This window comes from Taeniopygia guttata, chromosome 2, assembly GCF_048771995.1.
Source record: "Taeniopygia guttata chromosome 2, bTaeGut7.mat, whole genome shotgun sequence".
Lineage (NCBI taxonomy): Eukaryota > Metazoa > Chordata > Aves > Passeriformes > Estrildidae > Taeniopygia > Taeniopygia guttata.
In genome coordinates this window covers 41,766,761-41,783,836 of record NC_133026.1, presented here as the reverse complement: position 1 = coordinate 41,783,836, position 17,076 = coordinate 41,766,761, and the positions used below count along the sequence as shown (strand labels likewise).

At 42.7% G+C, this 17,076-nt stretch overlaps 1 protein-coding gene across 1 annotated transcript in view; it reads left to right on the top strand.

Annotated features, from left to right (window-relative positions):
* The window catches only part of TRIM71 (tripartite motif containing 71), a 53,002-nt gene extending 35,926 nt beyond the window's left edge, over positions 1-17,076 (top strand). The window contains exons 2-4 of the mRNA XM_041714477.2: positions 4,393-4,560; positions 12,892-13,026; positions 15,177-17,076. Of these exons, the coding sequence (XP_041570411.2) occupies positions 4,393-4,560; positions 12,892-13,026; positions 15,177-16,628 (1,755 nt within the window). The 3' untranslated portion in view covers positions 16,629-17,076. The remainder of the gene's footprint in view (positions 1-4,392; positions 4,561-12,891; positions 13,027-15,176) is intronic.

Here is a 17,076-nt window from a genome sequence, read left to right as displayed (position 1 = left end):
AGGAGAAGGGCACTGTGAGTATTGCTGAAAGAACATTTATTTAAACACAGCGAAAGGATAAGCCTCCTCCGATGCTGTTTCTGCTGAATTCTCTGTCATGGTGCCTACTACATTCCATTGCTTTTGTCTGGGCTTGGTATTTGGGAAATTTTGGTGAGGGCTGGAAGGTGGGGGAGCATGCTGGAAGCTGGTCAGCAGTAAGGAGAGAAGAGCTGGTGTGGGAATTGTGGAGTGGGGTCAGGGTTTAACTTTAGTGGCCATTCATCAGATGATGATTGATTGCTGTGCAGTCCCGGGGGACGTTTAACAACATCTCCGCCCATCCCCCTGCCCCCTTTGAAAGCAGATGGACCAAAAAATGGGGAGAGCGACACCCAGGAATTCCTGCTGTTGTAAAATGTTTTTACGGTGCACTGTACAGCCTTTCCTGAAGCAATCACATTTATGGCCTTGCTGTTGTATTTCTTGGGCTGCTGTGGCTGTAAAAGATGAATAGCCCTGTAACATGGTTCACTGATTCTGTTTAAATTGAAGTAGGCTCCCTTTATTGTTTTGTGTCTAAAATTGTATGCCACCAATTCAGGAAATATTTCCTGTTTGGGAAATAATCAACCCATAGCTGATTTATTTTAAAATAAATCACTTTTAACTATCTCTAAAACTAGTCCCCTCTTCCTTCTGATTTTTCTCTTCACTTAATTGTAAAATACTAATTAATGTAGTAGAACAATTTAAAAAAAGAAATAAAAGCTCCTAAACTTGCTTATTAATTTTCTCCCCTACTGGATAGGATGTTGTAGGGCACCAGTTTTTATCTTAAAAGTGGTATTTTTACTTAATTACTTAATAATTACTACAGAAAGAAACAATCAATTAAATGCAGTTTACACAGATTATAAATTTCTTTGAAAGGACAAATCTGTCTCTGCTTTCATACTTCTTTCCTTGCTACCCATGTGGTTTGGAAAAACCCACAAAGTTTAAAGGTGTTTACTTATAAACCAGTTTTTCTTATGTTCAGGTAAATAGTGAAATTAACAGGATAATAGTTAATTTACAGCTTGATGGATCTTTTGGGTGTTTTATCTCTGGCTCTTCAGATAGGGAGGGGGAAAAATCTTTAGGACTTTACAATAGGTACTGCTTTGTTTTTTTGTTTTGGTGGAGTTTTTGTTTTGTTTTGGATTTTTTGGGTGGTGTGTAATTTTTTTTTTTACCTGAGTGTAAGCTGATGTCCACTTAGGAAGACTTAGTCTTACTCTTCCCTCCTGCTCCTCCTGCCCATCCACACTTCAAGACCAGTCTTGTTATTTGTCCTGTGACGAGCAGGAGTTATTTGTTCTGGAAGGAGCATTGCAATGCTGCAGTAGCAGTGAACTGAAATGTGGGCAGGCCGTCTCACATTGCTGCAGCTGGAAGGAGGGGGGCACAGTGATGCTCACTGTGTGTGCATCAGTTCTGAATTGAGAACACAGCTGTGCATTGTCCTACACCTATGCTCGGTATGATTATCTGTTTTTTTTCCCCCAGGGAGTTGCTTGCTGGGGGGAAAGGGGAGTTCTGGCTCCCCCCATCCCCCTCTATTTAGAACAAGGCATAGAAACTTAATCTAGCAGTATGTGACCTTTGTGGCCATGACCTAGGGACTGGGATGTGAGCAGGCTTGAGCTTAACAATAAACTCCTGGCTGTGGCTGCAAGCACAGGCAAGTTGGATGCTGTGCCCAAGCCCCATCAGTCCAGCTGGCACAACTTCCCCTCATGGTTGTACCCTGCACAGCCAGAGATTTCCCAGCTTTATCCTCCGGGCACGTGCCCCCTTTGCTGGGTAGAGCTGATGTACAGAGCTGGGCGCCCCTGACAAGTGTGCGCCACACTGACTGCGGGAGGAGACCTGCCCTTGTACCCCTGCCAAGTTTGGGGCTTCTCTTGTAATCTTTGTGCCCAGAAAGGAGTTTTTGGGGAGTTGCTTGTTCACCTTGAAGCTGACTCCTTCAATGCTCTTCTGGTGGCTAACTGGCTAGTTCCCCTCCCCACAGAGAGCACTAGGGATTGTGCATTTGTGATTTCCCCCTCTGTGTACTTAAGGTAAAGTGTAGTGATGGAGATCAGACCAGCATATCTACTTCTTTTTGCCCCAGCTTGCTAACTCTTTTACTCTCTGTTTTAAATCTATGTTGCTTTATAATTTTTGTTTTATTTGTTTGTTTGACTAAGAAATTAATAAGGCCTTATCAATGGCTCTATTAGTATTTCCTATCCAAGACCTTCCCCTGCCATGTCCTGTGTAATCTGCCTATTTCCTAAATGAGAATAGGGGTCTTGTCACTTTTCATTCTAAATTCAGGAGTGATGTTTCCCACCACATTTTGGTGGGTGGCAAGAGGCAACTGAACAGTTTAAGCTTGGTTTTTTCTTTGGCTTGAACAGCTAGGTGACTCTTTTACCCAGTGGATGCTGCTGCCTTGCAGCAGGAGTGGACCAAGTGCTTCTGGTATTGACTGTTGTGGAGGACTAGTAATAGATTTAACTTGCTTCTGGTCTTCTGTTCATATGGTCACCATTTTATTTTCAGCTGCTCTACTTGACTGAGGCCCCAAATCCCTGCTGTATGTTTTTAAAGTATATCAGATTCATATGACTTAACTTGATACCTTGTCTTGGTTTTCACTCTCTCTCAACTTCTCAGTTGTTTAAGTGAAGTTATTCAGCAACATGTAATAAACATTCCCTGTAATTTCAACAGAAAAATTACAGAACTTCATGTGCAAGTGAACATTGTATACATATTTAGACAACCGCAGTGTAAGGACAAGAATCCCTCTAGTTGAGGAAGATGATGTGTTTGAACAATGCATTTCAGACCTAAGGCAATTTTTTACTTGGAAAAATGGGAATCTGAGACACTGCTTGAGGATTTAGTGTTTGAGCAGAAGGAAATATAAGTCTGTTCCAGTTTCCCTTCAGCAAAACTTAATTTCAGAAAAAAAGCGTGCAGGTTTTAGTAAAATCTGATGTGTGCACATGAACACACACATACCACTTTGAGAAATTAATCCGTATACCACTTCAGCTGTTGTGCTTATAGGAGCTTAAAATGTCGCTTTATGCAGCCCAAGCAATCCAAGGGAATCACCTGTCCTGTCTTTCCCCTTGCTCTTGAGGGAGAAGGGAAAGGGAGATGTTATGCACCATATAATGAGCTGTTAGCTGGAGTCGGAGTGGCTGGATGACAGCTGGGAGAAGACAGGCATATCAAACACTTGTCCAATCTTTGTTCTGCTCTTGCTCCTTTCTGTGAGGTAGGCTTCGAATATCTGGTGATGGAAAAGTTGTTCGTAGTATGAAACTTCATGCCATTGTACTGTTCCATGGTAATACAGATTTTCTATTATTACACTCCAGAAAAATAGTGTGTGTAGTTAAGAGCAAAACTTGAATACAAATTTTTTTTTGGTGTTTGAGTGTTGTTCTCCTTCATTTGCATCTTTGAAATAAAAACTTCAAGAGAGCTGGTTTCTGCTTCCCTCTAAGGCGGCAGGCTTCCATGGAATTTGCTACTGTGTGCTACTTCCCTCTGCTGGATGGAATGGGAGCAGCTGTAGCTAATGAATGGATCCTGCTTTCTAGGCTTATATCTTGGTCTAAGTTGTGATTTGAATATAGGGTTTGGGAGTGCTTTGTGAACAGAACAGGGATTTAGTGGTTACCCACAGGTCACTGTAGTATTCAAATGCTCTGGTGGGCGTGATAAAGTTCCAGTCTTGTTTTCCAACTCAGGCATCTCAAAGCATCACTAGCATAGAAAACACTGTCATAGCAAAGGATTTTTGCTTTGTTGATGGAAGTGGCAGGGGGGAGTTTTGCCCAATATTGTTGCTGTCCTGAACATAAGGCATTTGCATATTTTGAAAAGAGAGGATGGTTCTTGGCATGCATGGTTGGTTTTCCCCTTGTGAGCAGTCGGTGTGCTGCTGTTGCAGCTCTCCAGTGTATTGATTATTGAATGGCCCTCTTAAGAGAATTTGGTGTTTGTATTTGCAGGAAAAGTCTTCACCTGAAACTTGCCATAGATGCCATCTCCAATCTGTAAGTGTTGGCAGATGGCTTCCGCTCTTAAGAGGAGCTGATGTGGACACTCTTCCTAGTATTGTATTGCAAAGAAAACAACGACACTTCCATCTAACTGTTAGGGCATGATTTGGAGTTTACTGGGAAGGATAGCTCTTCCTCTGTGGAGAAACTATTGTGAAGTCTTTGCCGATTGCTACTGCCTCTAACCGTCTCCCTTATAGTTGAACTTTTGGATTTATTTTTTTTTTAACACATCCTGGCTCTGTTTTCTTTTCATTTCGTCTTTATGTAATGATAATTTTTCCCCCCCTTATTCCAGGTACTACATTTCTACTGTGATACCTGTTCTGTCCCCATATGTCGGGAATGTACCATGGGACGACATGTGGGTCACAGCTTTATCTACCTCCAAGATGCCCTGCAGGACTCCAGGACTCTCACCATTCAGCTCCTGGCAGATGCTCAGCAAGGACGACAAGCTATTCAAGTAAGATACTCTCAACTTGAGTACTTTATTTCCCCCTCCTTCTCCCCCCTCTCCCAGCTTGTCTGTTACAGGGCAAGGTGTCAAGGCAGAAAGCTCTCTGCTTCTGCTGTCAGTCTTCTCACCCCTTCTGTTTTCTCAGATCTCTGTCAGAAGTGGCAGTGGAGCTGAAAATAAAGTGCTGCTATATGAGTTTTGCATTCTTGCAGCATAATCCTGTCATGTAAATCACAATATATATGAAGCTCTGTACAAATGCATTTGAGTGTGAAGTGTTTCAAGAAAGCTCAGATCTTGTGTGGGAGTTGCAAATCTGGTTTTGTTTTTACAACTGAGACTTTCTTTGAGCATCTTCCTGCCTGTATAGCTTCTAGCACTCTGCCTACCTTTGACTCTTGTTACGTCTTCAGTGTTGCCACCAAATGCAAAATCCTAATCAGCTGCTGGATTAGTGTGAAATTCCTTAACCTGTATGTGCAGAGGGTCTAGAGCATCTCCATGAGAAGATTGCTCTGCACACACAGAGGCACACTCTGCCTATTGCTGTGCTCTACCTCAGCTGTGTTTTATAGTGCAAACATCTATACCTGGCAAGGGCTGGAAAGAAGGTAGCACAGTGCTTCAAACTAGAGAAGGACTTCTCATTGGGAATTAAACTGCAGTGATATGTAGATACTTAATTTTGCTGAGTTGTACTCAGTGGTATGTTTGATATTGTTTTAGTACTAGTTTTGTCTCTTGGGAGACATTGGATGGGGAGACCATAGTGGGAAGCTTCATTCCACACCTGCTGCCATGTAGTTTTGTTAGGTGTCATGTCCTAAATTTGAGTTGGGTATAACAAAACTCAACACTACATGCTTTAACTACTAAGATTTTTTTTTTTTTTTAGTAAGCTTTTGTAGAATGTCTTGGAGTTAACTTACTTTCCAGATTGGGTAAGCTTTCCTGGCACATGTAAAATACAAACAGTAATTAAAATACCCCAAAGCTCATTGTCCTCTCCTGTTTGTTTCTAGTAAATGAAGGAATTAAGCTTGTTCTGTGTGACAAAAGCAACTAATTAGTCTCTCATTAAGTCTTTGCACCAGTGGAATGATAATAGTTTATATTTGTATAGATAGTAATCAGTTGTTGACATTTTCCGTCAGTTTCTGATGTTAACTTGTTTACTGTGCCAGTGTAACAAGTTTTTGGAGCTGGATGGTTAACTTTAAACTCCAGCTTCAGGCAGAATCCTGGAAAACATAGCATCTTCCGAGTTTTGTATTAAACTGGATTGTAAAGCTCTTCAGCAGTATCCATACTGAAATGCTTTACTCATCCCCAAAATGCCAAGAAGAAGGAATTATACTAGTTTAAAGAGCATCACCGAATTTCTCCAGGCTGTCAAAGACAAGGGCTTGCCTGTTAGTAATTAAATTACTGCTTTTGACCTCCAGGGCTCTTAATCATCTAACTGGTACGGCTAAATCATCTAAAGACTGTGTTTTGGAGTAGAAACTAGCAGGAGATCATGGAGCACCACTCTGCTACTATTGCACAAATGCTTTTCTGCCTGATTTTCTTCCCAATGAGTTTACTTTGCTCATTCCTCCCTTATCTTTTTCTGGCCTTTATGCTGAAGGCTCCTGCCATTGTGGTGGGCTGATTGTTGCTTGATGGTGCAGATGAAAGTTGTGTGCTGGTGTAACTTGAAGAAGCAACTCTACTGAGCTTAGCTCATGCAGCTTTGCCCGGGCCTGGCTACAGCCCATTCGTTGTCTTGGAAGTATTAGTTGAGCAGCTTGTGTAAAGATCTGTAAAATGAGCCATGTTTTCAAGAGCTGAGTTGTTTCATTAGTTTAGTGGGGTTCTTAGTCTGGACCACTGCAGAAAAGAAGCGTCGTGAGCAGACAGATCTGTGATAAAGTTCAGGGTAGAAATCTGTGTGTGCATGTGCAGGAATGGGAAAATTGTTCGGCCCAAGCCAGCTACTCCTGAAGCAACATCAACAGGAACCAGAAGAGCATGTGATGCTGTTAAAAGCAGAGGTGCTCAACTCAAAGTTTTCATGAAGCAGAGCTCTCCTTATTCTTGGGACAATATGGCTGTGAAGGTATATGTCTAGCCTCGTGAGGACACAGCATGTCAGCATGAATTCAAAACAAACTCTAAAATAAGTAGTCTCTAAATTAAAAGAAATTTGCTTGAGTGGTTTTCTTAAAAGTATGGAAATAGTTAGCAGAGTACATGCCAGTACAAGCTGTAATATGAGGGACACAAGACTGGAACTCTTAAGAGGCTTGATAAGTAATACATTGTAGTAACACTTCTTAGTAGGACTGATACATATTGCTGTACCATAAACTCTTTCTTAATAGGCTCTGAAAGTGATAGCTCCCCTGACAGGAGATGTTGAGGATGGATGAGGAGGGGTAGTTGAAAGTAAATGGTGGAATTTGAAGGGGAGCATTGCAGGAGAGAGGAAATCAAGCCATGAAGTCAACTGGCTGGAGAGTATCTGGTTAAGCAAAGTTGAAGGCTTTTAGGAAGAAATGTTTATTTAAGCTCTTCCTGTGGCTTTGGAGGAAATATTGTTTTTCAGACTTAAAAAAAAATGCTGTGAGTTGGGATACATTTCAACCTCTTGATCCACTGAAGCCTGATGTAGCCTGTCACTCCAGAAGAGTCCAAACCTCACTTTTCAAGGAAGCTCAAGTCCTCTGTAAGAAAGAGCAAGAAGCTTGTTTTTTTTTTTTTCCTCAGTGATATTTCTGCAGCAATGGAAAGCCGCCTGTGCTTCCTTGTGCTATGGTGGTTCTGGCCTGCATTCCTAAGCCTGTCTCTAACTTGAGAACTTGTGCCTGTGTGATGAACTGATCCAGCTGAAAGGGTAGATTTTCTGTGGGTTTACTTTTGGCTGGGTCAGCTCCCTGGCTGGTTCACTGCAGTGCTACAAGGTCTGTTAATGGTGCCAGGGAATGAAGCAGCAACATCCAACTGGGCTGCTGGTAGGACTCTTCCTTATTTCAGCAGAAAGCTATACTCCTAGCTGGGATACTTTTCCAGCCTTTTCAGAGACTCAGACTGATTCACAGGGTGACATGAAAGCCAAAGCTGACACTGGATAAATTCGGTGGGAGGAATCAGGACTGCTGCCTTTCTATATGTGGGGAGCATGTCCCACTGCCTTGCTTTACCTCATGAAAGTGCACACTTAGCTGTCTTCTTTCAGAATTTTTTCCAAGGACTAGGTCACAAACTGAACGTAAATCTGTTATGGTGAAAGATAGATGGCTTCTTCAAAATGTCACCTTCTTAAAATACATCTATACGTGTGTAACTGTATATATGTATGGATGTATGCATGTAACCTAATGCACTTGCGTAACAGTAAAGCACTGAGCACTCATGTTCATTTAGGGTCAATTTCCAGGTGAACGTGTTAAAATACATTTTAATTTGTTCATCTCAGATGTCTTAAAAAGTGGGTTTATTGGAAAACAAGATAAATGCTTTCTTAGCTGAGCCTGTAATTGGTTTTGCTGGGGTGCTTGACCATACAAGCTTCTCACTGCCCTGTGAGACTGATCATGTGCAGAACATAGCGGGAGCTGCTCTCTTATCTGTCATGAAAGGCTTAGGAGCTTCCCTCCCAAATTTGTGGGGGAAGTGGTATGAAATAGATTAACACCTTTACGGGGGGTGAGGAGGTACTGTAAGAAACTCAGCTGGCCAGAGGAGGAAGCTGATCTGTTGCCTTGAGCCTCTGCCCTTCAGTGGGAGCTTCCCTGCGGGTTGCCATATGGATCTGTGCTGCTGGGAGGTCGATACCTGAGAAGGATGGTACTGCTGTGCTGCAAGGGATCCTTTTGGGGTTGTCACTTTGAGTTAGCTCAGGCAGCCTTGTGCGTGGCTTAGAAGTCAGGCTTGCAGGTTTGAGAATCTGAAATGAAGCTTTGTCAACAAAATGGAGTCAATTGTGCTTTTCTAAAGCTGGGATTTATATCAAAAGGCTGAATTTCTTTGTACTTTTAGCCACTGTTTTGTATGGTATTTCAGTGAGTTCCTCAGTGCAACATATGAGCAGATGGTTACTGGGGAAGATGGATTTGACACATGTCACTGTCCAAACTACTGTTCTGCCTAAAACTAGGCAAAAAGTCTGTTCTTGCAGTACAAACCAAAATTATTGTTTAGTTTTATCTGGCATGAATTAACCTGGCCTTTAGCCCTCCCTCCATCAAAGCTTCTTTTAAAATTATCTTTGTGAGGAACTTCAAGTGAGGATGTTTTAGTGTTTTACATGCATTAGACTGAAGCCTTTAAATTGGTCCAGCTACTGTGATTTGTGCTATAGCTGCATTGGTACTACTGCAAATCCTGGTACCTTTCACTGCAATTATGTAGGATCTTCCAGTTAATTTTTCTAGTGTAAGAACATTAGGAGGTTTGTATCCAGTTCTTGATGCTGGGGAAAGCCAACTGTTATATCCAGATTGTTTTATCCTTCTTGGCACAGTGATAAGTAACTGGAAAAGTTCAGTGAAACAAGCCCACTGTATCTTTTTGTGCCTTAAGGAACTGAAAGCAAACCACTTACAGCTGGAACACCTTCCATTTGGTTGAAGGCTACCTTGTGACACACCAAAAAGTTTCCTTCATGATTCTTCATAGGTTCATGTTGTACCATCAGTTGCTGTAGCCACTGGAGCAAGATCCATCACTGGTTTTTCCCTCAGATGGTGAAATACAGATAAAGGGGAGCTCACAGAGGTGTCCACCTAAAGGGAGATTGCAAAGGACACTCAGGTTCCGAAACAACTTTGCCCTTCACCTTTTACTCAAAACTGAAATGTGCTGGTACCAATAGCTAGTGATGGATGTCTGCATTGCATTGCTTTCCTTTGTGGAAACATGTTTTTCTGCTTCACTGGAAGCTCTGTGTGCAGTTTCCTTGTGTCATGGAAACATGTCACCTGCACAAGGACTGCTGCTAATTAAATTTTGTTCTTGGGGAATTGGAAGTACCAGCTTAAACCCTAAAGTTTACAAGATACACTGCAAAGTAGTGTTTTACTTGTTTTTAACAAACACAAGGCACTGGTGACATCTCTAATAGAATGGGGAGTGGTATTGGCCATCTTTAGAGCCCTGAGAAGCCACGATAAGGCCACAATAGAGAGGTACAGCTGCAAATAGATTATTTACTTTCTTGGCCAACAGCAGAAAACAGTTGTTTTCCTTCTCACATTCAGTAACTACGCACAATTCTTGGATAACACCAGCCTTGTCTTCCGTCTCCCAAGTGTGTGAACTGGTTGCCAATCTAATTCACTAGCACTGGGAAAATTATGACATACCATGAGGAGGGAACATGATAAAATATATTCTTTTTTACAAGGATTTGTTGTTAAAAAGATTATGTGGTGTCTGACCAGAATAAGAAACACTGCTGCTTAACATGCTTCCTAAAATGTTGACCTCTCCAAGAGCAGTTCAGCACAGAAAATGCCTGCAGAACAGCAGGAGAGAGTTTTCATGGCAGAACTCTGACATCTTACAGTGATGTAATCAAAGTGAACAAGGGATTTCCATGTGAAGAAGACTCCCAAAAGTTGTACTTAATGCTCTTGGGTTTTGCTTCAGATATAAATAACTTGCTATTGCTGTTCCCCCTATCATACCTCTGCATGTTTGTGGCTGGTCAGCCTTCCTAGGCTGTTCTAGCTTATTTGGGCAGAGTGCAGAATCCTCTGAATTTTACCAAAACTTCACCAATATCTTGAATGATATTAGAATCTTAACATTTTGGGCATCTCCCACTGATCTGAGCTGTTCATACTTGGGCAAGTAAAAACAAATCCAGATGATGAAATAAGTAGTTGGCAGACAACTGGTTGTGCATAACGGGTTCCTATAGCTGAAAGATCCCAGCATCGACGCGGAATTATTACCTCTCCTGCTATTATGGAGTCTTGAAAGGTGGACTCTGGTATTAGTGGGGATTAATGAAGAAATTTGGATTGCTCTTATGTCTAAGGTATAATAAGGGATGCATATATATATATATATCATAGTTCTAAATGGGTACTGAGTACAAAAAGCAAAAATTAGTAAATAGTGATTTTTATGCTTTCACAGACATCATTGTTAAAATTAGAATATGAGTGGATAGTTTCCCTGACACTTTCCCTGACCTCTTTCTCTTTACAAGGGAACTAATGTGTTTTGCTGTACTGATGGGAATCGAAGTCTGTTTTGGAAGAAATGCATGCTTTTCCCTGCAGTAGGGCAGCTTCTGTATTTGAATAGCAAAGAGGTGATAAAGGCACAGTATTCTTATGTGTGGCCTCTTCTAGCTGGGTCTGAGGCCTACTGGCTTTTATGAAGTCTTAATCCATGGCCAGTTCTGATTTCATGTCTACTTTGCTAACTGTTGTAATGAGATTCTCATTTTTTGTCAATTTGCCTGCCAGAAGCTTTGTGAGAGGACAAGTCAGCCTCCAGTAGGATTGGGATATATGGGCTGTCTATGAGTTTGAAGACATTCCGTGTTAAAACTGTAGTGAGGGTGACCATGGAAGTTGATGAAGGAGGAAGCACTGAAAGACCTGTTCCTCTCACTGAGCCCTGGGCTGCAGGCTGGCTGCCAAGTAGCACTCCTTTTTTCCCCTGACAGTTTGCAGGAGAATTCCTGGGAGTAAAGATAGAAATGTTGTCTTGTCTGATTTTGTCAGGGTTGTCTTCAACTTATCTCCAGAGAGCAATCACCTGGCCAAATTAGCCTTTTTTTCTTACAGAAAAGGATCGCCTATGTGACCTGGAAGAATAAATCTAGTTCAAGCTAGTTTTCTTAAAATAATTTACCTGAAATGAAAATGTCCAGGTAATTCTGTATTTAAGTTTTCTTGTTTTAGCATTCCAGTTGTTGGCATAAACTAGATGCTGCTGAACTAAGAGTTAAAAAATACAAACAACTATTCAGTGAAAGATGACAATGTGTCCTGTCTGACCTCCTCAATGATGCTGGATCACATTGGGTAGCTCACAGATTGTTGCAGCAGGTGGTTCTTAGATTGGTGCATCCTCATATGTGCAATTAAAATGAGGGTATCTTCCTGAAGGTTCTAAACGTATGGTAGAGCCTTTAAATTACTTTTTAGTTTATTTCAATGAGCCTGCATTTCTGAGGAAAAGGAACTGTTTCCTAATGTTCAGAGGGAACCTCTGTATCAGTTTGTGCCCATTGCCTCTGGCCGTGTCACAGGGCACTGCAGGAATGAGCCTGGCTCTGCCCTCTCAGAGCCCTCCCTTCAAGTGTATGTATACCTGTAAGAACACCACCCCCCCCCCACCCCCCCCCCCCCATTTTTTAGGCTGAATACCTACACAGGCCATCATCGTATTCTAGTATTTTGTAACTAATAAGTTGCTATCTTTTTAACTTCTTTGAGGGTCATAGGTTCATCTGCTGGTTCACTGTATGACCAAGATGTTAAAAAAAATTGTTAACCATTGCTATTGAACCTGTTCCATTGGGAACTGTGATTATTCAGATTTGCCTGGTCTTTGTTTTTATGCCCCTTTCTGTAATATTTTGTGAAACTTAAAGACTAGTTTAAGATGGATTTTTTGAGGAAACCATTTTTAATTTGAGGGGGCTAAAAGAGATATGCTCCTTCTGGGTCCAGTCTGCAGAATACTACTACAGAATATTTTTAAAATACTAACATTGCAAGGTTATATTAGAAATAATTTGAATACTAGAAATAATTCACACCTCTACCCAAGATGTGAATAACTATATGAATACTTTTTTACTGATAACCATTTGTTCGTTTTTCTTGTTAAATTTATTTTCTCAATACTCTTTTAGGGGTATTTCTGTGCAGCTCAAATGCATAGACAACACAGCCTGTTCCCTACAGTGTCATGTTTTACTAGAAGCAGACCCATCACACAACAACAGTCTGAACCATTTTGAGGGGGTAGAAAAACTGGGTTCTCTACGTGGAAGAAAACATGAGTATGAATTTTTGTGCAAGCCTCTTGTTCACCTTATTAGCTGCTTGCTGCAATTGCACACACAATTTAGTGCTGTGGTGTTGGTGCAAGGCACAATGAAGGTGTAAACTCCATGTAATAGATGTATTTAAACAATCCTGACAGATTTTAGCCTGCAGTGTATGAAATGGGTGAAGAAAGCCTAGTAAGAATCCAAGAGTTGTCATTTTACGCCTTTACCTGAAGGCGTAGCATGTAATGTAAAATGTAAGCAGCAGTCCTCTGATGCATTTTTTTAATGGGTTTGGTCAAGCCCTGAGTGTGTGTGTCTTTTTTTCTCCCTAGCTGAGTATTGAGCAGGCCCAGGCTGTGGCAGAGCAAGTCGAGATGAAAGCCAAAGTGGTGCAGTCTGAAGTCAAAGTGGTGACCACTAGACATAAGAAGGCCTTGGAGGAGCGGGAGTGTGAGCTGCTCTGGAAGGTATGCACCCTTGCATCTGTGGTTTGAACTGCTGACAAGTGCTTTTCAAACTGAAAAATTACTCAGACTACTACGCAGCCAGATCCTGATATCCAAGGAAAGCTGCAGGTTTCCTTAACCAGAGCAGCTGGTGGGGTTTTTTAGGGAGCAGCACAGCCCCACACGCGGGCTGGGCACTCCCCCTGCTGGCCCGGCAGCTGCCCCGAGAGGAGGTCCCCTCTGAGCAACGACTTCAAAATATCTTTAATGGGCTGCTCTACAATTAGCTACATACTATAATTGCTTTTCCAATCCACTCCTTATAAAGACAGGAGCAAAGCTGTATATCCTATCCTATCCATTTTTGTTTTTAGAAAAGCTAGTAGAAATCCTTTGAGACCAACTTTCACTATCCCCATCCTTAAAAACCTTTACTGTCAACCTAAGAGGTAGTGCCCTCTCTCTAAGTAATTTTTTTGAACTAATACAAGAAAAGAGTACTCTCCAGCAAGAGTGTCTGCTCAATTCTGAACTGATGGGCTCATTTCAACTCAACAATGCATGTGTGTTATTTTGAGAGGAGGAAAGGAAGTAACAGGCAAGTTTCTTACTCCAGAAAAGTAATTCAGTGGTCATGGTTCCCTGCAAGAGAAGCTTTGTTTTCTTTTGTGTCAATAGCAAGATTAAAATTGCACTTTATGTAGTTAGTGTACTTCAAATGCTGCTTTTTTTAGCTTTTGGATTGAGGGCAATGAGTTCACTTTTCACTGTTAACCTTCTGCAGGAAGCTTGGCAGCATTTCTTTTAAGGTATTCCTAGTACAGGAGGAGTAAGATCTGCCCCTGAGCTCTTTTTATCCTTTTGTGCTGTACAAATGCACTTTGTTGGAACATCTGCACTGAGAGTAAGGTCTCTTCAAGTTGCAAAACATTATATTAAGAAGGAAACGTGGTGGTGGTAAATGATTTTAGTAAAACAAACTCAGTCTATCAAGCTCTTGTATCAAGCATGCTAATAAGCAATTTTGTATACCAGAGCTGAGTCTAAGGATTAAGCTGAGACCTAAGATAAATAATTTGTCTTGGACAACTATTGAAAGAAGCATCTCCAAATTTTTTTACAGCTTGCTAAAACCTACATACCTCAACTAATAACATGTTTGTACATTTGTTATCTAGTCAGTATCTAACCAAGGAGTCTTGAGACACTGAGTCTTCCTTCACTAAAATGCATTCCAGATACTGTTCTGAGGCCAAGCAAGTATTGAGACATCAGGAAATGTACTTTTGCGGCAATAAAACAAAGACACATTACATTAGTTTTACGAAGCAGGTGTCTTTGCCAGATGGTCCAAAGTAGTTTTTCACAAGTAAGGGTAGACACAGGCTTATATAAATGAGTTACAAAACGGGCATTTTTGCACCAACTTCAGTCTCTCAAGCAGGGACTGGCAGCAACCTTCTGTGTTATTTGAAGTGACATTTACAAAATATCCTGTTTTAAAGCACAAACTCAGCATGACTGTCAGTATTTACAAGAAAATATTAAAATAATTGGACCCCAAAAGTCCCTGGAGATAGATGTCTGGTATGATCCAGTCACATGAAAAGAGTTCTGGCCGGCAGGGAAACGACAGGAGCCCATGTACATTATTAGCTGGTGCTGACTCCCACTTCAGCTCCGTGGGACGACAGTCTACCTTCGGAAATTAGTCTCAGTTCTGGGTAGTGGAGCCTCAGCCTCTGCTCTTCTCGAGAGGCTGCAATAATTTCTGTCGTCCCTGGGGCTGAATGAGATGTGCCTTTGGATGATCTGTCAAATACCTTGCAACTAGAAAACAGAATAGCATTTGAGGAAGCAAATAATTACTAGTAAGCAAGTGATTCTTGCTTTCAAATGTCACTCTGATGCAGCATATCTGTGGTGTAGGAATGTAGGGTGTTGCCTGGAGGGTAGGAGAGACTAATAGTCCTAAATTTGGATAAGTAATTAGTTTTCCTTGTTTCTTCTTGTCTACATTGTGATTTTTAGAGGTTTGTCCCGCAGCTGTGTGTCAGCATGCTATAACAACTGTCCAACTGTCTTACGTAGAAGGGAGACTGAAGGAACTCTGTGTTGTGGTCTGTCTTTTGTGATACATGTGTGCTTTTCTCTCCCCCATTTCCCACAAGGTGGAAAAGATTCGCCAAGTCAAGGCCAAGTCACTCTACTTGCAAGTTGAAAAGTTACGTCAGAACCTAAACAAGCTGGATAACACCATTAGTGCTGTTCAGCAGGTCCTGGAGGAGGGTCGTACCATGGATATTCTTCTGGCTCGGGACCGCATGCTGGCTCAGGTGCAGGAGCTGAAGAACGTCAGAGGCCTTCTCCAGCCACAGGAAGACGACAGGATCATGTTCACCCCCCCTGACCAGGCATTGTACATGGCCATTAAATCAATGGGCTTTGTCAGCAGCGGGGCTTTCGCTCCCTTGACCAAAGCCACGGGGGAAGGTCTCAAGCGTGCGCTGCAGGGCAAGGTGGCCTCATTCACTGTGATTGGCTACAACCACGATGGGGAGCCTTGCCTTTCGGGGGGTGACATGATCTCCGCAGTGGTCATGGGCCCAGATGGAAACCTTTTCGGGGCAGATGTCAGCGATCAGCAGAACGGAACCTACCTGGTCAGCTACCGTCCCCAGCTGGAGGGAGAGCACCTGGTGTCCGTGATGATGTGCAACCAACACATTGAGAACAGCCCCTTCAAAGTGATGGTGAAGTCCGGGCGCAGCTACATCGGCATCGGGCTGCCGGGGCTGTCCTTCGGCAGCGAGGGAGACAGCGACGGCAAGCTCTGCCGCCCCTGGGGGGTCAGCATTGACAAAGAAGGCTTCATCATTGTCGCCGACCGCAGTAACAACCGCATCCAGGTGTTCAAGCCATGTGGGACCTTCCATCACAAGTTCGGCACGCTGGGCTCCCGGCCGGGCCAGTTCGATCGCCCTGCCGGCGTGGCCTGTGACATTTCACGTAGGATCGTCGTGGCCGACAAGGACAATCATCGCATCCAGATCTTCACGTTCGAGGGGCAGTTCATTCTGAAGTTTGGGGAGAAAGGAGCGAAAAACGGTCAGTTCAATTACCCGTGGGATGTGGCTGTCAATGCAGAAGGCAAGATCCTGGTCTCTGACACGAGGAACCATCGCATTCAGCTGTTCGGGCCCGACGGCGTGTTCCTTAACAAGTACGGCTTCGAAGGGGTACTCTGGAAGCACTTTGATTCCCCCAGAGGTGTGACGTTCAATCACGAGGGTCACTTGGTAGTGACGGACTTCAACAACCATCGCCTCTTGGTCATCCATCCAGATTGTCAGTCAGCACGCTTCCTGGGCTCCGAGGGCACCGGCAACGGCCAGTTCCTGCGCCCGCAGGGAGTGGCGGTGGATCAGGAAGGGCGCATCATCGTGGCCGACTCCAGGAACCACCGGGTGCAGATATTCGAGTCCAATGGTAGCTTTTTATGCAAGTTTGGCACTCAGGGAAGCGGCTTTGGTCAGATGGACCGTCCTTCAGGTATAGCTGTCACCCCTGATGGCATGATTGTTGTGGTCGACTTTGGAAACAATCGAATTCTCGTCTTCTAATCTGTGTTTGAATTAGGAAGAAACTGTCTCAGGGAAATTCTTCTAAGAGAAAATGAAAAAATACAACGTCAATTCAAACCTACCTCATCTTTAATTTTTTTACAGATGAATGTACTTACCTTTTCTGCAGGGAGTGAGCCTGTAAAATTGAATTCTATCTACCTCATTGTCCTCCCTTCCCTCCCTGATTTCTCACCCCCTCCCCATCCCCACATACTCATAGTTCAGAACGTTTTACCTCTTTCCCCCCGATGGGGTTTCATGCACAAACAAGAGTTGCTGTGCACATTAGGTGGTTTGTGTGGTGAGTTCTGTTAGACTAAGCCAAGAAAGGCGCTATGTAACTTTTTAAATGGAGAAAATGGTAGTAGGTGTTTGTAGAGAAGTTGTGTTCTTGACCATTCTGCAGTTCTGTGGGTGGGGACATGGGAGGGAGGGACATTTGTTG